The 21258-nt window shown below is 49.4% G+C and overlaps 1 protein-coding gene across 4 annotated transcripts in view; it reads right to left on the bottom strand.

Annotated features, from left to right (window-relative positions):
- The window catches only part of LOC138164953 (acyl-coenzyme A thioesterase 11-like), an 87753-nt gene that overhangs the window by 37862 nt on the left and 28633 nt on the right, over window positions 1-21258 (bottom strand). For 3 of the 4 annotated variants that reach the window (XM_069092939.1, XM_069092937.1, XM_069092938.1), the window contains exons 2-3: window positions 8732-8933; window positions 2035-2104 (exon numbers count right to left, since the gene is read on the bottom strand). In XM_069092939.1, the coding sequence (XP_068949040.1) occupies window positions 2035-2104; window positions 8732-8861 (200 nt within the window). In that variant the 5' untranslated portion in view covers window positions 8862-8933. Of the gene's footprint in view, window positions 1-2034; window positions 2105-8731; window positions 8934-21258 lie in introns of those variants that run through there. The other variant, XM_069092941.1, reaches the window with a different exon arrangement.

Below are 21258 nucleotides of genomic sequence, written 5' to 3' on the forward strand. Positions count from 1 at the left end.
TCTCTCTCTCTCTCTCTCTCTCTCTCTCTGTCTGTCTGTCTGTCTCTCTCTCTGTCTCTCTGTCTCTCTCTCTCTCTCAGCCCTGGGCATGTGGCCAGCACACTCCTTGGCTGGATGCGTCAGAAGCCCTCGGCACAGCAAGGTGTGGGAGCCCGCCAGCATCCTGCAGAGGTGCCATCCAATGGAGACAAGAGGGAACAAGTTCCCCTTGGCAGGGAGACTCCTCAGGAGCGCCAGGCCCTCCCTCCATGCACTAACAGAACAGTCTCCTTCAGTGTGGTTGCTGCAGGCCCTCTCCCCCTCCCCCCCTGCACCAGAGCAGCCACATCCCGCCTCAGGAGGGCCACAGGGGACAGAGCTTCCCTGTTGCCCGGCCCCTGCCCACACAGAGCCAGGCTCCTCTATGGTGTCCCAGGCTCCTGACCACGTACACCCCCTGGAGCTCAATGGCTCCTTGAGGACAGAGGCAGTCTTGCTTACTTATATTTGTAAGCCCATAGCACAGAGAAGGAGCTGAATAAATGTGTTGTCCATCTATCTGTTCATCTCTCACCGCACTGTGGCCCAACGCTGACCAGCAAGCAGTTTGTACTGAGCTGGAGCCAGCACCCCGATGCCTGCCATCCACGATGCCTGGCTCTGCATTCTGGGGCCAAGCAGAATGAACGTAATCCCTCTGCTACAACACAGCCCTTCAGACACCTGAAGGCAATGATCACCTCCTTCCTAAGACTTCTCTGGGGGCAGCTGGGTGGTGCAGGGCACAGAACACTGGGCCTGCAGACAGAAAGACTCGGTTTTCTGAGTTCAGATTCAGCTTCATACCCTTCCTAGCTGTGTGACCCTGGGAAAGTCACTTCCCCCTGTCTGCCTCAGTTTCTTCATCTGTCAAATGAGCTGGAGAAAGAAATGGCAAAACTCCTTCAGTGTCTTTGCCAAGAAGGCCCCTAATGGGGTCACAGAGAGTCAGGCACGACTGGAGAATGACTGAACAACCACAAAGACTTCTCTGCTCCAGCCTGAATATTCTCGGCTCCATCCATATGGGACATTCCTTCCAGCCCTCCACAGGGCCTGCTCACATTCATCTCTATACCCTTGAACCCTAAGCCAAAGCGCAAGCTAACTGCTTTCTCTTCCATAAAACTGTGTCCCTTTTAAGAAAAATGACTTGTCCAGGGTTACCCACCTGCTCAGAATCAAGCACAGGCCTCTCCTGGTGTTTGGACTGATCTTGTGTGACCGTGCATAGGTCACTTCTACCCTCTGCCTCAGTTTCCTCCTCTGGCCCAGGGGGTAAAAGTCTTTGTGCTCACTCACTCACAGGGGCATGGTGAGAAAAGAAGTCACATCGGACACTTTAAATCTCTAGCGATTGAGTTATGTTCCTCAAGAAGCCCCCACCCCTTTCTTAGTCAATCCGGCCAGCTCAGGGAGTCAAAGAACACAGAATCTGAGCACCAAGAGGGCCCCAGAGGGAGTCCAGTCTGACCTCAGTGGCCATCCAGTCTCCCCCAGTGATGAAGGAAGCCTACCACCACAGCACAAGTGACCCATCCTCTTGTGCAACCTTCCTTGTCTGAAAAGCTCTCCGTAGCTGGAAGGGACCCCAGAGGCCATTTTATTCAACCTCCTCACTTTGCAGATGAGGAAACTGAGGTCAGGACACAGAAGAAACGGGTAGTAGGCATCACAGTGGAATTGGAGCCCAGGTCCTCTGGCTTCAGATTCAGGTTTCTTTCCCCCATACTCACTGCCTCCCCAAAATGCCGCTTATCTGAGCTCTGCCCTCTGAGGTGAGACTCCTTCTCCCTGGTGGCCTTCAGACATTTAAAGGTCATGCTCATATTGTATTCACCCCAAGCCTTCTCTTCTCTAGGGCTAAATGCCCCCCAACTCCAACCAAGCCTCATATGACATGATTTGGTGGTTGGGAAAGGGCTGGGGTCACCAAGGGAGCAGTGTTAGGTCGAGATAGGGGAGGGGGCTCAGCCCCAAAGGGGAGAACTGATAGTAGACGAGGTGGTCACTCACCTAATGGTGTGCTCAAAATAGATGTCATCTATGGAGGCCGTGACACACGGGCAGCCTGCGTGTTTCTCAGCTACACACAAGGAGAGAGAAAGGGGCACATGCCCCCAAGTCACCCAATGCCCCCCCAGAATCAAAGGTGTCTAGAGCTGGACAGGACCTCTGAGATCGCTGGGTCCACCCCTTACCTGAACAAGAATCCCCATACCTCATGACCATATGTCACGGAGCTGGTCACCCAGCCTTAGGGTGAAGACCTCATGACTCCTCAGGCAGGCCATCCTAAGCTGGACAGCTCTTAGTGTATGGAGTCTAAAACTGCTTCTGCCCAGTGGTCCTGGCTCCAGTCTAGGCCATCCAGGCATCTCTGGTTGGTTCTCTCTCTCTCCCCCCCTCCCAGGCTTCATGATCTTCAGTGCCCCTGTCATCCTGGTCACTCTCCTCTGGATACTCACTAACTTGTCAATGTTGCCCTGCCCATGTGGCATGCCCTCAGTCCCTGCTGCCCCTCAGTCTCTCTGCTTGAAGACTTTGGAGGAGGGAGAACTCACCCCCTCCCAAGATAGCTCATTCCACTTAGGATAACCCTAATGATGAGGAAATTTATCCTGAAATCCAGCCTAAAATTTGCCCCTCACCCCACCCCCTGGCTCCTGGTCCTTCTCTGAGACCAAGCCAGTCCCTCTTCCCCAGGATGGCCACTGGGACCAGATTGAGGTGTTTGCCTTTAAAAACAAAACAAACAAACAAAAAAACCAACCCACTATATTTTTTGAGCCAACCAAGACTTAAAAAACCAGGGTAGCAACATCTAATTGCAAAATTTAATTAGCTCCTTAATGCTATTGTGTGTGCACCCTAAGCTGCATTGATTATCTTTCCCCTAAAAGAAACCACTAGGGAAACTTTATAAATTAAAAAAATGAATTTAATACATTGGCTCCCTGCAGTGTGTCAGGGAAGGCAGGCTCAGTGACTCCACCCTGGAGGTCTATACTCCTTCCCTCCCCCATTTCTCCCACCCCCCCACCTATGAGGCAGCTCCCCTGGCTCAAGGCCCTGGGCTTGTGGGTGGGAGGGAAGGAAGGGAAGAGAGAGCTGCTTGGCAGAGCTTGTCCCAACCATCCCCACTCTGGGCTCCTGCCAGGAACAGGCACCCAGGCACATCAAGGGCTGAGGAGATGAGGCCCAGAAAGAGCAGGCACCTTGCCCAAGGTCACACAGCTGTCGAATTCCCAAGATGAGACATTTAGAGCCGGAGGAGCCCCTAAAACTCATCTAGTCCACCCTTCCCATTTTACAGATTTAGAAACTGAGGCCCAGGAAAGGAGAAGTGACTTGCTACACAGGTAGCAAGTAGACCCAGGCTGTCTAAACTCCATATACAATATTCTTTCCACCGTATCAATCAATCAACAAGAACTGATTTAGTATATGCTCTGCACCCAGCTCTAGGGATATTGGAACAAAGAGTGAAACAGTGCCTACTTGCAAAGAGCTTACTTCTGGGGGCAGGCCTGAGCGCTGTCCAATGTACCACACTGACTGGGCTGGCCACCAGGGCCTTCCTCCTCGGTCTAAAGCTGCACCAATCAGGAATGGCACAGCCGGGACTGAAGCTTAGCCCAGGCCCTCTTAGTGTAGGGGTTCCTCACCTGGGCCTTTTCAAAATATTGAGGCCACCGTCCTCTAGGAAAATTAGTTTCCTTAGTATTCCTCTGTATTTTATCCTAAGCATTTACAAATATGTTTCTGGCAGCCAGGGGACTCCACGGTGCACAGAGTGCTGAGCCTGGAGTCAGGAAGACACAAATTCAAATTCAGCTTCAGGCACTAGCTAGCTGTATGACCCTGGACAAGTCACTTAGAGCCTATTTGCCTCAATTCCTCATCTGTAAAATGGGGACACACTGAAGAAGAAAATTGCAAACCACTCCAGCATCTTTGCCAAGAAAACCCCATGGATGTAGTCCCTGAGGTGCTGAAGAGTCAGACATGACTGAATGACAGAACAACACCACCATACAGTGCTCATTGATGAGCTTTGGCCCTTCCCTGTGCTAATCATTTAGGTTCTGACATTCCATGTTCTTGGACACCTTCCTGATCTGATGTTCTAGGTCTTAACAGTCCACCTTCTGAGATCAATTCCTGTTTTAATGTTCTAGATTCTAACAGCACCTGTACAGAGGTCTCTACCAGGTCTAACCACTTGTGTTCTAGTCTCTAGCATTCCACCTTCTGAGATGTTTTCCTGCTCTAGTATTCTAGATTCTAACAGTCTGTACAGAGGTCTCTGATAGTTCTTACCATTTATGTTCTAAGTTCTAACATTGCACCTTCTGAAATCTCCTCCTATTTTAATGTTCTAGATTCTAACAGCACATTACTGAGGTCCTTACCAGTTCTGACCATTTGTGCTCTAGTCTCTAACATTGCATCTTCTGAGATATTTTCATGTTCTAACATTCTAGATTCTAATAGCACTTATACAGAGGTCTCTGCTAGTTCTAGCCTTTTATGTTCTAAGTTCTAACATTCCACCATCTGAGATCTCTTCCTGCTTTAACACTCTAGGTTCTATGTTCAATGCTCTATATTTTCAATATAACGTTTAATGTTCTATTCTAGGCTCTATGCTCTGTGAACAATGTTTTATTTTCCAAGACCCCATCCTACTCCGACATTCTAAGTACTAACAACACATGTTCAAAGTCTATTCCAGTTCTAACCATTTGTGTTCTAGGTTCTAACTGTCTGTGGTCTGCTATCTTTTCCTGCTGGAACATTGTATGTCTCTCTTCTTCCTCTTCTCCTTTTTCTCTTTTAAAAATAAAATAAAAGATAAGTTAAAAATAAGACAAGAGAGGAGAGGGGGAGGGATACTGGGAGAAATCTAGGCAATGGCAAAAACAGAATACCAATAAAAATCTATTTTTAAAGCATTGTATGTTTTGTGTTTTATGTTCAGTGTTCTAATTCTATACTCAGAGATTTTCCCCTGCTCCAATACTGTGAGTTCTATGTTCTCACGTTCTAGGTTCTCACATTCTAGGTTCTATCTTCTCCAATTCTATTCCTATCCCTACATCCTGTGCTCTAAGCTGGTCCTTTCCTGCTCTGACATTCAGCATGCTGCCATGCTCTACGTCCAAGGCTCTGAAGTCACTCTGGCTCACATTCTATGATCTTCTCCCCATCCCAGGTCTGGGGGCTACCCCCCCCCCCTAGAAAAAGTCACTTGCTCAAGTAGGTGATTGAGTGTCCCCAGCAGAGGACTTTACCTTCTACCACTCCCTGACCTGATCTGGAGGCTCAGGCAGGCAGGCAAGACTCAGGCTGGGACCAGCTTGGGAAAAGGACCCCAGCTCTCACTCCCAGGTACTTCCCTCCAGCCCCATCTGCTGGACCAAACCCAGGGGATGATGGATGACTTGTAAACCTGCAGATCTCACTGGACCTGAAGCCCTCTTTCCCCAGGTGGGCTGCCCTTGCTCCTTCTTCACCAAATATCCTTGGCCCTCAGAATCAGCCCCAAGCCTAGCACACAGTAGGCACCGACACAATGCTTACTGCACTGAATTGGCTCCATCCCAGCTGATCATTGATCACCGCTGGCTTTGTTCTCCATTCCCTAGCACTGATGAGGTGGGGGTGGGATGGGAGAGGAATGGAGGATTTGGGGCTTTCTTTAAACCAGGCTAAGGGCAGACACACCTTCTTGGAACAGAAAGGACCTCCAGGAGGCACCGCCCTCTCCCCACCCACCTCCAATTCTTGCTCCATAAACCACCATTTGGTTGGCTGCTCTTACAAGGGCCCCCAGGGAAATCTTGTTCTCTTTAAAAAGTCCCGAGTGGTTGGATTTGGGAGCCAAGTTTTCAAACCCCAACAGCCACGTCCAAAGGACCACAGATTTAGGACTGGAAGGGACATCGGGGTTCATCTAGTCCAATTCCTTCATTTTACACATGAGGAAACTGAGGCCCCAGGGGACAAAGTGACTTGGCCAGTTAGTAAGGAGGAAAACCAGGATCCTCCCCAGCTCCTCTGACTTCCGACAACTCCATGCTGCCAGGGAAGCCAGAACCAGGGAATGGGTGATGCCTGGCTTATGAGACAAAGCCAGGATGAAGAGGCTTGTTCAGAATCAAATGTCTGTCTTGGTAGCCCTTTAGTCATCATGACACCTCTAGGAGCTGGGCTAGCTCAAGTATTATGATGCTCATTTTACAGATGGAGAAACTGAGGCTCAGACTGAAAGTCACACAGGTCACAAGTAGCAAGGCTGCAATTCAAATAGATTCAGGTGACCTTACCCTAAACCTAGCACCGTTTCTGTTGCTCCAAATGAGGCACTGGGAAGGAACCAAGGAAGGAAAAAATGAAAGAACTGAGAGCCTGGAGGGGCCTTCGATGGCATTTAGCTTCATCATTTTGTAGAGAAATAACTGAGGCTTAGACAAGGCATGTGACTTGTCTAGGGTCATCCCTACTCCCTCTGGTTGGGGGGAGGAGGAGGCTCCTCCCAGATCCCCACCATCCAATGAGGGCACTGGGAGAATTATCATTTCCCACCTGGATGCTTTCCTGGACCTTACGATCTCCAGAACCATTATTCTGCAAAATGAAATCAACTCTGTAACTCCCACCTCCTCACATCATTTCTCACCGGGGTGGCAGGATTTCCTCACGCCCTGTGCTGGGTACCCACCTCCACCAGCCCTCTGCTTTTTACCTTGTTAACATTGTCTCCCCCATTAGACTGGAGCTCCCTGAGGGCAGGAACTGACTGGCTTGCTTTGTATCCTGACAAACAGTAGGTGTTTAATAAATGTTTAATCACTCTGACTTATGTAAATAACATATATGAGTGAAAGGAATTGACATGGGTCTTTGGCTACTCAGTTGGTTGTAAGCACCATGAAGATAGGAACCGTGTCCTACTTATATTTATAAATCCCTGGAGCAGTTAGGTGATGCAGCTAGAGCACCAGCCCTGTAGTCAAGAGGACCTGAGTTCAAATCCAGCCTCAGACACTTGACACTTACCCAAATCACTTAACCGCAATCGTCTTGAAAAAAATAAAAATGAAAAATAAATCCCTTTGCACCTCAGTTTCCTCCTCTAAAATTAGGGAGCTGCAATACAGGACCTCTGAGGTCCCACCACCTTATGATTATTGCCCAGAACAATGCCTAGAGAATAAATGAATGAATTTGGAGTGATGGAAATAATATATACACTGTCCCTGAAAGAACATATGAGTTGGATTCAAATCTCAGCTCTTCTGCTTAATGTTTGTATGATCACTGAACCCTTCTGGGTCTCAGTTTCCCCATCTGTAAAATGAGGGGGTAGACTAGGTGATTTTGGGGGCCCCTTCTGCTTCTGGAACCTTGGGGACCAGAATGTGGGAGAGAGCAATTCCCAGGCTCAGGTGACCTTGGCCAAGATTCAGGACATGAGACTTGGAGTTAGAAAAAAGTTGAGAGTTCAGTTAATCCCTTCTTCTCCTTTGATAGGGGAGGAAATCAAGGCCGGGAAAAGGGGAAGGATGAAAACAGAAAATGTCAGAGGTAAGATTCGAACCCAGATATTCCAACTCCAAACCAGGGCTCCTTTTATTATGCTCTACCTTTCACCTGTAAAATGGGGAAAAAGACACACACACTACCTGACTACTATCAGGCAGTGAAATGTCATGGTGGTGCCAGGCTTGAGTTCAAATCCAGCCTTGGATACCTCCTAGCTGTGTGACTCTGGACAAGTCACTTATCCTCCATCTGCCTATTTCCTCATCTGTAAAATGAGAATAATAAAAACACCACCCGCCTCCAGGGCTGTTACAAGGATGAAATGAGATAATATTTACAAAGAACTCTGCCCTCCTTAAGGTGCTATGGAAACGCTAAGCAGTAATAGTTAACAGTATGGCAGATTGTCTACCTTAGTCAGGCCGTGCTGACTTTTGGGCACCATGTTGAGGAAGGATGTGGACAAGCTAAAGACAGCCGGGAAGGTGAGGCTCTTCCGTGTGGTCCTAAGAGGACCAGGGGAAGGACATGAGGGTGTTGAGACTAGAGAAGGGGAGGCAGGGGTAGGGAGGGAGCATGACAGCCTTCTTTGAGTATTTGAAGCACTGTCCAGGGAGCAGTGATCAGACTTTGTGCATGGCCCCAGAGGGCAGAACAAGGAGACAGGGAAGGCACCCAGGTAACAGAGTGAACTCCCTAACAATGAGCCATCCAAGACTGATGTGGGCTGCCTCTGGAGCAGGGAAGGGAGCTCTCCCTCCTGGAAGGTCTTCAGTTAGAAACCAGATGACCCCTTCCTAGGGCAGCTGTCCATTTCTGTTCAGGTATGAGAGACAAGATGATGTCTGAGAGCCCCTTCAGCTCTGAGAGTCTACAATACTTTCCTCATAGAGCTGTTATGAGAAAAATGCAGCCTAAACTTTAAGGTGGCCTAGAATCCTGAGTCATTGCCAACATTGTTACTATTGGATGGCACACCAGGTATCTGGAACAGCACAAGCAAAGGTAGAGAGGTAGGAAAGTAAGCCTACCGGAGAAGGCACAAAGTCCCCTTTGGATACAGAGTACCTAGGGGAAAGCAGTATGCGATGAGGCTGCTGAGACAGCCTACTTCACAGTGGTGTGAGGCCCCAAATGCCCAGCAGAGGAGTTTGAGATTTACCTGAGAGACAGGCCGTTATGTCGATCCACTTCAGCAGCTGACCCACACTCAGCTCCCCTCGGTGGTTTGTGTGGCAGAGCAGCACAAGCTGACTCATCTGTACCTCAGTTGAGTTCCGATAGGTCTCCATGGTGCCAACTGCGTCCTGGGCTCGGCCAGCCTGCTTCCGGGATGCCCGGCCTGAGAATATGGAGGTGAGGCCCTAGGGCAGACAGAAATATAGCCCCAGAGAGCAAAGCAGGGAGGGGAAGAGGAAGAAGGCGAGAGAGTGAAGAAGGAGAGAGCAGAAAAAGAGAAGAACGGAGAGGAGAAAGAAGGGAAGAGAAGAAAGACCATAAAAGACAAAGAGAGGAGGGAGCGTGGTGGAGAAACAGAGAGAGGCAGAGGATGAAAGAGAGAGAGAAGATCCCCATTAATCACCAACCAGTGCTCCTTCTCATCCATCCACTTTGCCTCAGCTCCTTTCGGCTTAGGCCTGGATTGGGCCCCACACCCATGCCCCAGGAGGGAGGGGGCAGTGTGGCCTCACCCATGCCCCAGCTGCTCCTCTGATCTCAGACTGCCTCATGCCTTCCTGGCACAGCTCCACCTGGAGCTCACACCCAGGGCCCACCCACCCCAGACCCCAGACCCTGTAACTCAGATGCAGGCCTGTGTGCCCCCCACCAGCACCCCACTAACCTGTCCCATGTCTGTTCGGTTCTATAGAAGTCACCCCATCTCTGAGATTGAGGGCCATGGTAGCTGGCAGCCCACCCTGGACATGCCTGGGCTTCTAATGGCCAAGTGTCAACTCTCCATTATCTGTGCCAATCCCACATGCTCAATGACAATTCAATTACTTATTTTCAGTGCTTACTGACAGAAAAGTCACTGCCTGCCCTCAAGGACCTTCCACTCTGATGGGGGAGAGAGATACAAATCCCTTGGAAAGGGCCTGAGGTGGGACAAGGCTCCCAGCACTGCCTAGCACACTAAAAATCTAAATGCAAACAGCCCTGTTCTCAAGGAGCTTACACTCTAAAGGGCAGGAGGTGCTGACTTGGGGACCACAAACTTGGATGGGAAAAAATTATATCTCTATTTTCACTAAATGAAATTTAGCATTGCCTTCTATTGATGAATTTTTTATTCTGAGAAGGGCTCCATAGGTTTCCCCAGACTGCCCAAGAGGGCCCATAGTCCCACCCAAGAAGTATTTTTAATGTGTGCTTTTTGTGCCAGGCAGGCTGGACAGAACAATGGTTAGACCAATGGGCCTGGTATTAAGAAGACTCCATTTCAGATCCAGGCTCAGACACTAGCCATGAGTCCTTGGGCAAGTCACTTAACCACTTTCTCCCTCACATCACTGTTCTCCAGAACCCATTTTCCTTAATAGTTAAATGAGAAAACTGGACTAAGTGTGCTAAGGGGTCCCTCCCAGCTCTGACATCCCCTGTTCTCAGGCTCCTCCCAGCCCTGACATCCCCTGTTCTAAGGCCCCTCCCAGCTCTGACATCCCCTGCTCTAAGCTCCTTCCCAGCTCTGACATCCCCTGTTCTAAGCTCCTTCCCAGCTCTGACATCTTCTGTTCTAAGTCCCCTCCCAGCTCTGACATCCCCTGTTCTAAGGCCCCTCCCAGCTTTGACATCCCCTGTTCTAAGGCCCCTCCCAGCTGTGACATCCCCTTTTCTAAGCTCCTTCCCAGCTCTGACATCCTCTGTTCTAAGGCCCCTCCCAGCTCTGACATCCCCTGATCATAGACCCCTCCCAGCTCTGATGTTCTCTGTTCTAAGGTTCTGGTCTCTGATTTCCATTGACTGGGAAGGAGAGAATAAAAAGCCCACCTTGGCACTGATCACTGGCCTAGGGTCTTTTTCATAGATATGGTTTTTTAACCACACATCCCCTATCCAACACTCATGGAGCTCATTGTTTTGAATTCCCACATAAGCCTTTACATTTGTTTTTTGTTAAATCCTATCTTTTCAAAGTCTCTGGATCTGAGGCCTGTCCTTTCCCCAAGTCCCATCTGGCACAGTCCTGACCCTCTCCCCTGCGTAGCTTTGCACCCCCACCCCCCAGGTGTGACAAGCACACCCTGCACAGATTCCCAGGGCTTTCTCCCACTTGTGACCTGGCAGATCCCTGGAAGCAAAGCCAGAGCCAGCTAGGGGGTTGTCCAGTCCCATCCTTTCCTTTACAAGATAGAACACTGGGGCCAAGAAGGTAAGGGGCTTCCCCAAGGTCACCCAGTGGGTTAGTGGTAAAGAGGAACCAGACCCAGGGGCCCTTATGCCAAGCTTCTCTAGCTTCCCAATGCCCATCTCCAGACCTCACCTCACTGCTCTGATCTTCAAGCCCTTCCTCACTCTCTCCCACCTTTGCAAGGGACCACTCAGTGGAGACAGCTCCCCCTCCACTACCCCCAGAGCCAGCTTTCCTGGGGCCCACATTCCAAATGAGTGAGCTAGCCCACCACCATCCTGTTACCATGGTGACAAGTGCCAGGCCTTCCCGGGCTGTCACGCGCCTCGGGTTAGCGAACGAGAGAGAGACATAGCATCCTGCAAGAGAGCCAGTGTTAAAATTGGAAACACACACGCGCGCACGCACACACACACACACACACACACACACACACACCCTTGGCAAAGGGAAAAATCTTCTACCAAGAAAAAAATACTGATGCAAAGAATATAAGATATTTAGCAGCTCCTGGCTAGGGTGAGAGTGGGGTGTGGGGGGAGATCAGTTAGGGTGTACATCTACAAGGCTATGTCTGTCTGTGGGGACAGTGTTAATGTGTATAAAAAGCAGACATCCAACGCTGGCCATAGGTCTATCCCAGAATCTCCAAGATGGACAGAATCTCAGAGATCATAGAGTCCAGCCCATACATGGACAGAATCCCCTCCACACCATGAAGACCAGTTATGGGAAGGTCACCATCTCCCCTTGAAGCCCATTCCACACCACAGCATGATTAGGAAACTTCCTTATAGTGAGGGAAAACTCCCTCTCTCTCTCCCTCTCTCTCTCTCTCTCCTTCCTCTCCCCCTCCCTTTCTCCCCCCATTTCTATGTTTCTGTCTTTCCATCTGTCTTTCTCTCTTCTGTCTCTCTGTCTCCTCTATCTCTCCCCCCTCTGTCTCTTTGTCATTCTTTCTGTCTCTCCTTTATCTCTCTCCTCTCTGTTTCACTCTTCTGTCTCTGTCTGTCTTTGTCTCTTCCCCTCCCTTGTCCCTCTTCTTGTCCTCATCTCTCTCTGTCAATCTCTCTTCAGTCTGTATCTCCTCTCTGTGTCTCTGTCTGTTTTTTTATCTCTATCTCTCTTGTCTCTCTCTCTTTCTCTTTCTTCTCTTTCCCTGTCTCTATGTCTTCCTGTCTCTCTTCCTCTCTGCCTCTCCTCTCTCTCTCTGTTTCTCCATCTCTGCCTTGCCTATCTATCTGTCTGTCTCTCTGTCTTCCCCCTTCCCCCATTCTGCTCTGCCCTCCAGGGCCCAGCAGAACAAATCCAATCCCTCCTCCAAGTCACAGTTCTTCAGATCCTTGAAAACAACTTCCTGCCACCCAGCACCATCATCTCTGCTGCTTACTACCTGTATGACCTTAAACAAGTCCCTTTAGTCTGACTGAGCCTCAGTTTCCTCCCCTGCAAAATGAGAGGACCAGACTCAAAGACCTGTAAGGCCCTTTTTAGCCCTTGGTCGATGGTCCCAGCCCCACTTACTCCCTATGAACAAGGTTTATAAAGTGTTTTTCCTGTATTAGTCCTGCTAAATCAGATTGATCACCATTTGACAGATGAGGAAACTGAGACCCAGCAAGGGGGATGTGTGAGAGCCTGCATTCTAGGTGTCTGGAGTCCCTGCCCTGGGCTTGCATCCTTGCCCCACCCCCCAGCCCATTAGGCCATGCTGCTGGTCCTAGCCTTTTCACTGCCTCTGAGTAGGGCTGACGCTCTACTGCCAGGGGCTGGCACCTATTTTTAGCTCCCCCCAGCTCACTCAGAGGGAGCAGTCACACCACAGCGGTAAGGGGAAGGGGAGCATCGCTGAAGCGGGGGTGAGAGCGTGGCCTGGCTCCCCACTCCTTATATGGGAAACTCCTGGCCCAGCCAAGGAGAGGCAGCTGGTCCCCAGCTGGGATGACGGAGGTTGCCCTCCCTTCTTCTGGGAGAACCAGCTGGGGGACAGTGGGAGGCCAGAGGAGGCATTGGCTGAGCCTGGAGGCAGGACCCCAGCCAAGGGCCAATGGAGCTGGGGGAGACAGGCCACTACCCACCCCCACCCCCAGCAAGGCTGGTCACGGGGGCTGGTTTGGGCGAGAAGATGCCCGGAGATCACATCAGGGCATTTGGTGGCAATGCCAAGTGGAAAGAATGGTCCCAGGCTCTGAGGCTTCTGCCACTGAGAATCGTGGCCTGGCCTCAGTGGAGGTGGGAAAGGGAGGTTACCTTAGGGAACAAGGCATGCCCCCCCTCCAGAGGTCACATGCTGAAGCAATGCCACATGGTCTGCCCCCATCACCCTGTGCTTCTCCTTACTAGCGGTGATGCCCTGGATATTTCACTTTTCCTTTGGGCCTCAGTTTCCTTATCTGTAAAATGAAGTAAAAATGGTATTATAGGATTGCAGAATTAGAGCGGGAGGACTTCAAAGGCCATCAAGGCCAAGCCTTCCATTTCCCAGGTAGGATCACCCAGGGTGAAAGGGTCATCCGAGGCAAGATTCAAACCCAGGTCTTTCTGAATCTCAGCATAGCACCTACTGGCTTGTGACAAGCCCCCTCCTCCACTACTCGGATCTCCACTTCCCACCCACTGTCTCCTCTTTTGCTCTGGTCTCAGAAAAAGGAACAGCCTTATACCTGCCAAGGCAAGTCCTTCTCAGTCTGTTCACTCTATCACACTCTCCTACTGCCTGTGGAAAGGGCACCAGTTTGGATCCTGATCGTGCCTGATACTTGCGACCTGGGGTGATTTTGGATAAGTCACTTCTCCCTGGGCCTCACTTTCTACAGCTGTAAAAGGAAGGCATTGGGGCAGCGAGTTGGTGCAGTGAATAGAGCACCAGCCCTGGAGTCAGGAGGACCTGAGTTCAAATCCAGCCTCAAACACTTAACACTTAATAGCTGTGTGACCTTGGTCAAGTCACTTAACCCCAATTGCCCTGCCTGGCCCCCTCAAAAAAGACAAAAAAAAAACATTAAAAAAAGGAAGGCACTGGACTGAAAAGCTTCTAAGGACCCTTTCTGGCCTAGATCTAGGATCTTCTGAAGGACCTCCCTCCTCTCACCTCTACCTGTCGAGATCCTTGGCTTCCTCTGAGGTGCCACCTCTTACATAATAAATGGCTGTCATCCTTTTCAATCGATCCTAGTCTATCTTTCCCCCACCAGCAGCCTCTTTACAAGTCCCCAAATCCTAAGCAAATCTTCTCTTGAGTACCCAACTACTGCCCTAACTCTCCTCCCCATTCATAGGATTTTAGAGCTGGAATGTCCTTGGGGGGGGCATCTAGGCCACCCCAGGCCCCTGATACAATGTAGTGGATGAGAGGCCCAGGCCTCTATTTGAGGGGTCTCCAAAGAGAAAGAGCCCATCCCTTCCCAAGGCAGGGATCCCAGTCATGGTTGAGAACTTCACGTCTATATCAAACTAAAAAAAGTAGGGAGTGGAGACAAACAAACCAAGTCTAATCCCTCTTCCCAATGCTTGAAGAATCTTCAGGCTAAACATCCCCAATTCCTAAAGTGATTCTCCAAAGAGAGTCGCCATTGGCATCAGCATTGACCTCTGAACACTCTCCATCTGATCAATATCCTTCCTTGAACTGTAGTGCTAATCTGACCTCGCTGCATGTCAGATATCTGCCCAAGCCAACCCGCTCTTTATGACGGGAGCTCAGCCTCTCCCAGGGTTGCCCAAGACCCTATTCATTAGCTATCACACCGCTGACTCATACAGAGCTCAAGGCCATCTAATTCCCTGACCTTCTTTAGAGAAACTATTGCCTAATCGCGCTTCCATCGCCTACTTGGGAAACTGATTACTTGAACCTGTGTAAGACTTGACATTTATCTCCATGGAATTTCATCTGGTAGATTCAGTCCAATCCTCCAGCCTGCCCAGACCTTGTTGAATCCTGGCTCTCTCAGCCAATACGTTAGCCATCACTCCTCCTGCTAGACCCAGGTAAGCTGTAAGACCTATGCCTGAGGTCTCCTTTCCTTATTATGGGCTCTCTGACTCTGCCTTTGACCCCTCAAGTCACCGAATCACCACATTCCACAGCTGTTGCTGTCCTCTGCCTCAGGGGTCCTGCCCCAGGCCAGTGGCTTTGACCTTGCTGATAATCTCAAAGCCCCCACACCCTCCTGGTTCACCTCCAGCCGTCTGATTGCTCCTTGGCTGACTCCTGATACTCTTTCTGGACCCTCAGTGTGGGTTATCCTATCTCTCTAACTTCTCTTGAATCTGTCCCTTCCTCTCTTCATAGCATAGGACCTCATTGCCATCCAAGGAAATGTCTGGAAGACCCTTCTAGTGAGTCTTCCTCTCTTTTCTTGGCAGACTGTTGTTCTGCCATTCCCTGTTCTAAGGTCTCTTTCTCTCTCCCAGCCCTGACATCCCCTGTTCCAAGGCCCTCCCAGCACTGACATCCCCTGCTCCAAGGGCCTCCCAGCCCTGACATTCCCAGTTCTAAGGTGCCTCCCAGCTCTGGTATTCTGCGTTTCCAGGCATCTCTGCTGTTGTAGCAGACCATCTGCTGCTCTGTCACCCCCTGGGAGGGGGCTCCAAAGCTTTATCATTGCCCCTCATACATGGCTGGTCACACACACATTTTCCCACCTCCCACTCTCTGCAACACTCACAGAAGGTACTGGTCCCTCTCTGGGCCAGAGAAACTCACAGCTGTTCCCCTTCAATGGTCTCATTGTCCAGAGGGGCCCAGGCTCCTGGGACACAAAGGACTGAGCAGAAGGGACTGCCCTGAACAGAAACCAGACAACCCTTCCCCCACACACACTCAGGAGCCAGAGAGGCCCCTGGGGGGCCTCAGCATCCCCCATCCCCATTACTGAAACTGCAGCCAAAGGGTCAGCCAGTCCCTCCCTCTGCCCAGACTTCTAGGCTCCTGGCCTTGCCTGGGTAGCACCAAGTCTCCCAGCCTGCAAAGGTCCTACCTGAGGGCAGCAGGATGGCTCATAACCCCAGGACCCATTTCTCCAGCACTTTAGAGGGTTTCCCTCCCCTCCTCCTATACTTTACAGATAGAGAAACTGAGGCTCACAGAGGGGGAGGGTCTTGCATGAGGTCTCCCCGTGGGACAGCGTCATAGCTGGAACCTGATCCCAGGGCCTTCTACTCTACCTTCAATGTTTTGCCCCTGCCCCTGCTGGCTTCTATATAAGGCAGCCTTCTCCATCCTGGACATGAAATGCTTCTCAAGGCCCCTTGCAAGGGGCCTCCTTTCACCACAGGATTCTGAACCAGGCACAAGCAGCATCCCACTCCAGTCATTAATGCTATTTGACAGCAGTCTTTGCCCTCCCCCATGTCCATTTCCATTTCTAGAACTCTGATGTTTACAAAGCACTTCCCTCACAGCCCGCTGTGTTATTATCCCAGTTTTACAGATGGGGAAACTGAGGCTCAGAGAGGTTATATGACTTTCTGACCATCATACAGCTGGTGAGGCTTCTGGCTACAAGTCCAGTGGTTCTAGAGCTGGAAAAGGGACCTCAGGAGCCATGGAGTTCAACTCCCTCATTTTACAGATGAGGAAAGTCAGGTTAAGCGAATTGGCCAAGGTCAGGGAGCAGGAGAGGTGACATTTAAAGCCAAAGCCAATGTCCCTTCCACTTGGACCACTTGTGTCTTATTCTCCTCCCGGGTTGGGGCCAGATCTTCTCTGTGTCTTCCCCAGTCCCTGACACAGGGCCCTCCACCTAGTGAATGCCCAATAAATATGTGCTGAGCATACATGGGTGAGATGGAAAAACTAGTGTCTGCAGAGTTTTCCATCGTGTTCAGAAGACAGTATTTCCATACCGAAACAGCAGACTGGCCTCGGTGCTATTCCTCAGACACAGCTCCCTGTCTCACAACTCCACTGCCTCTCCCCATGCCTGGGGTGCTCTCCCTCCTCACCTCTGGCTTCTTGCAAGTTCCAGATAAAGTCCCAGAATCTACAGGAAGCCCCTCTCCATCCTCCTGAATCCTAATGCCTTCCCTCCATAGGTTTTCTCTAACTTAGTCAGACAATATCATGCTTTTATAAAACTTACAGTCTAATGACTGTAAGCTCCTGGAGGGCAGGGACTGGTGGCCAGTTTGTTTGTTTTTTATTCCTAGTGCTTAGCTCATTGCCTGGCAAACAGTAGGTGCTTAATAAATAAATGTTTGTTGACTGATGACTCATTGGGACAGTTATGAGACTCCATGAGATAAAAGTTGTAAGAAACCAGAAACTGAAAAGCTGGGTTCAAATCTTGCGGGGGCTTGACCAGCTGGGTAATCCAAGCATGGAACTCTCACCTAGACTTCTGGGGGGCTCAGACTCAATGGTCTCTGAAGTCCCTCCCTGCTCCCACACTCTTTCCCAAACAGGCCATTCTCTGCTCTGTGTGCGACTCTATACAGCCCCGCACTCGGTGCAGAAGGGGTTTCTGTCCCACTCCAGGCCCCTTCTGAAGGGCAAGACAAGGCCAACAAATGATCCTCCTCAAAAGCAGGATGAGAAGGAGTAAGCCCCACCCAGCACCTCCAAGCAATGGGCCGAGAGCACAGGGGCTGCAGAGGAGGCTTATCCATAGCCACCAACCCTCCCTCTCTCCCTCTCCTTCTCCCCCTCCCTCCATCTCTCTCTCTCTCTCTCTCTCTCTCTCTCTCTCTCTCTCTCTCTCTCCCTCTCTCCTTCTGTCTCTCTCTCTCTCTGACTCTGTCTCTCTGTCTCTGTGTCTCTCTGGAAGTCATTTTGATTTCCAGATGTGCCCCACCCTGGGACTTTGGACTTCATTCATCTTGGACCACATGTGCTCATGGAATGAGCCACCAATGAATGTGACAGAAAGGTCAATGTCAGAAAAGGGCTGGGCTCTCCATTGTTGGCAAAGCCAGATATTGGTTGGGCTCTGGGACAATCGAGTCCCAGCAAAAAAAGAGAGCGAGGCCTTCCCCAGAGCCCCACCTGGGAATTCTTGTATCTGAGGCAAATTAGGGGGGTGGGGGGCATCAGCAGAAAGAACAATTAGCAGGTAAGTGGGGTTAGGGGGGAAGAGCATCCTAGCAAAGAGCTCCAAAGCTCAAATTAAGCCTGGGAGTTATTCCCCTTCCCACGTCCACACCCAAGAGCAAAGTCCTGTTTGCCCTGAACGAGGCATAAGCACCAGTCCTGACCTACAGGGCAGACTAGGAAGAACACCAGATCTGAGGTTAGACAATGTTAGCATTTACAGAATTCCTGCCATGGGCCAGGCATCCTGCTAAATACTTGACAAATATTAACTCTTTCGATGCTCTACTACCTGGGAGGTAGGTGCTATTATTAATGCCCATTTTATACTTGAGGAAACTGCAGCAGACAGTGATTAAGGGACTTGCCCAGGGTCACTCGGCTAGTCAGTGTCTGAGACTGGGTTTGAACTCAGGCCTTCCTGACTCCAGGCCCAGTGCTTTATCCACCCAACTACCTAGGGATAGGATCTTGGCTCTGACAATTACCAGCTGGGCGACCCTGTGCAAAGCATCATATCCCTCTGTGTCTGTTTCATAGCCTTTGAAATGGGAACAATGCCAGAAAGCAATTTGGAATGACCAGAAAATTACCAAACTGGGCATATCTTTTAACCCATAACAAAACTGCTACTACTTTTAACATACTTTTAACCCATAACAACCACTACTACTACCACTACTGCTGCTGATGATGATGATGATGCTGCTGCTGCTACCACTACTCATACTACTACAGAGATAAACTACATAGTCTGAAGAGATCAAAGAAACAGAAAAGGGTCCCATATGTGCAAAAATATTTATAGCAATTCTTTTCAGAGTAGCCAAAAATTGGAAACTGAGGAACCATCCTCTTATTGGGAAGAACAAAACAAATTAAAGTATGTGAATGTGATGGAATAATATTGTTCCATAAGAAATGATGACATGGACAATTTCAGAGGAAACTAGGAAGACCTCCATGAACTGATGCAGAGGGAAGTGAGCAGAACCCACAGAGCAACGGGCAGCTATGTGGAGCCATAGTGCATAGAGCACTGTGGGGCCTGGAGGCAGGAATACTCTTCTGGAAATCAAATCTGGCCTCAGAGACTCACTAGCTGTGTGACCCTAGGCAAGTCACTTCACCCTGTTTCCCTCAGTTTCCTCATCTGTAAAACGAGCCGGAGAAGGAAATGGCAAACCACTCCAGTATTTTCGCCAAGAAAACCCTCAAATGAAGTCACAAGGAGTCAGACACGACTGAAATGACTGAACAACAACATTTTACAGAAAAACAACTTTGAAAGACTTTAGATCAATGAAATGAGAAATTACAAGCATGCAGAAAAGAATGAAAATGGAACTTGCCTCTCACCTCCTGACAGAGAGGCAATGAACCTGAGATGCAGAAAGAGACACACATTTTTGGACATAGCTGGTGTGGGAATTTGGACACAGCTATTTAAGGAGGGCTTTGGCTTGGGTGGTTTTTCTTTAAGTTAAATTTAATTTGCTTAAGGGAGCAGGTGGGAGGGATAGATCAATTTTTAAAATACATACTTGATGCTTGAAAAATAAAAAACATTAAAAAAAAAGACACGGACACAATCCTCCCTGCCCTGACTGATTCAATGTATTAATAACAATGATATCAGTAATGATGCCTCTTTGTAAGCCTTAAAGTGCTTTACATACCAGATTTCATTTGATCCAATGAGACCATGGATATTAAGTGCTTTGTAAACCTTGAGGTATCATGTCAGTGCCAGCTGTGATTATCCCCATTCTAGAGAGTCAGGTTGGGGGGGGGCGGGCAGGGCCAAGGAGAGGGAAGGCACTCTCAGCCCTCCTTCTTCCCCCACCCTTCCACCTACCCCCTACCTCTGCTCTCTAGGGGGGAAGAAACTGTGTTATCTTAACTTTGTCTATTTTGGCATAGTAAGTTGAGAGTTGGTCCCAGAGTCAGTCAATAAAAATCTATTTGGCATCCACTTTGTGCTAGTCACTGGGCTGATCCAATCCCTGCTCCCAAGGATGTCACTGTCTAACTGCAAATAACCCTGGACAAAGGAGGGGTAGAATAATCAAGAGGCGGAAGGCACTAGGATTAGAAGAGGCTGGGTTTAATTAGGGCTTGAAGGAAGCCTGGGAAACCTGGAGGCAGAGATGAGGAGGGACAGTCGGGGGAAAATGCCCAGAGCTGCAAAGACAAGGGACCTACCGGGAACAACGAGGAGGAGGAGGAGAATGGGAAAATGGGTAGAGGCAGCAAGGAGTCAGTGAACTCCAAGAAGAGGGTTCTAGATTTAATCCTGGAGGTGATAGGGAGCCACAGGGGGTTAATGAGCAAGGAAGTGGCCTGGTCAGCCCCATAATTTAGGAAGATCGCTTTGATAGCTGAGTGAAGCATAGACTGGGGTGGGGATGGGAGCAGGGGAGATTTATGTTGGGAAGACCCAGATTCAGATCCCACCTCCAGCTGAAGCTGACTGTGAAACCCTGGGCAAGTCACATCTTCTCATGCGCTCTAGGGACCTTTTTAAAAGAAATCTGCAGAAAAGGCATCGTCCAGCATTGGATAGAGGAAGGGTCCTCATCAGGAAGCTTCGTATGTCAATGAAATCACAGGGGTAGCCCCCAGTGAGCACCCTCCCTCTGAAATCACCTTCCAATTATTCTGTATAATATATTCTCTTACTTAATATTCTGTCATTACTTATATTAATTAGTGGTCTTACTTATTATCATTCACATAATTCTGTAGCCATATCTTGTTATGGAGTTTTCTTTGCTCTCCCAGCTTGGTCATCTGAATTCGCCTCCCAAATTAGAATGTAGACTCCTTGAGGGCTGGGATTTGTTGCTGTCTTCTTCCTTTGTGTCCTTAGGACTTAGCCCGGGGCCTGGTGCACAGTAGGGTTTAATAAGTGCTTGTGGACTATTTTTTCTCTATATACTTAGATACGAATTTGTTGTCTCTCCCAATAGAATGTGAATTCCTTGAGGGAGGGATTAATTCCTTTTAATTTCTGTAGCCCCTGAGACTAGCATTTAATAAGTGCTTTCTGATTGATTGGCATATCCCATCAGCCCAGAGAGGGTTTAATAAGGGGTTCTCTACCGACCCTCTTCTAAATTCTTCACTCTTTCCTCCCTTTTCTACCCCTTTCTCATCTATATTCTTCTCCCCTCTCCCTTTTCTCTTCTCACCCTCTTTTCACCTTCTTCCCAATGACTATTCCTCCCACAAAAGAACCCCAATAACTAGTTAATCGAGCATCAATTACCGTGTTTCCCCGATAATAAGACCTATCCCGAAA

This window comes from Petaurus breviceps, unplaced genomic scaffold (genome assembly GCF_028583685.1).
Source record: "Petaurus breviceps papuanus isolate PSGF00001 unplaced genomic scaffold, PetGlider_PUasm1.0 207, whole genome shotgun sequence".
In the NCBI taxonomy this organism is placed as follows: Eukaryota; Metazoa; Chordata; class Mammalia; order Diprotodontia; family Petauridae; genus Petaurus; species Petaurus breviceps.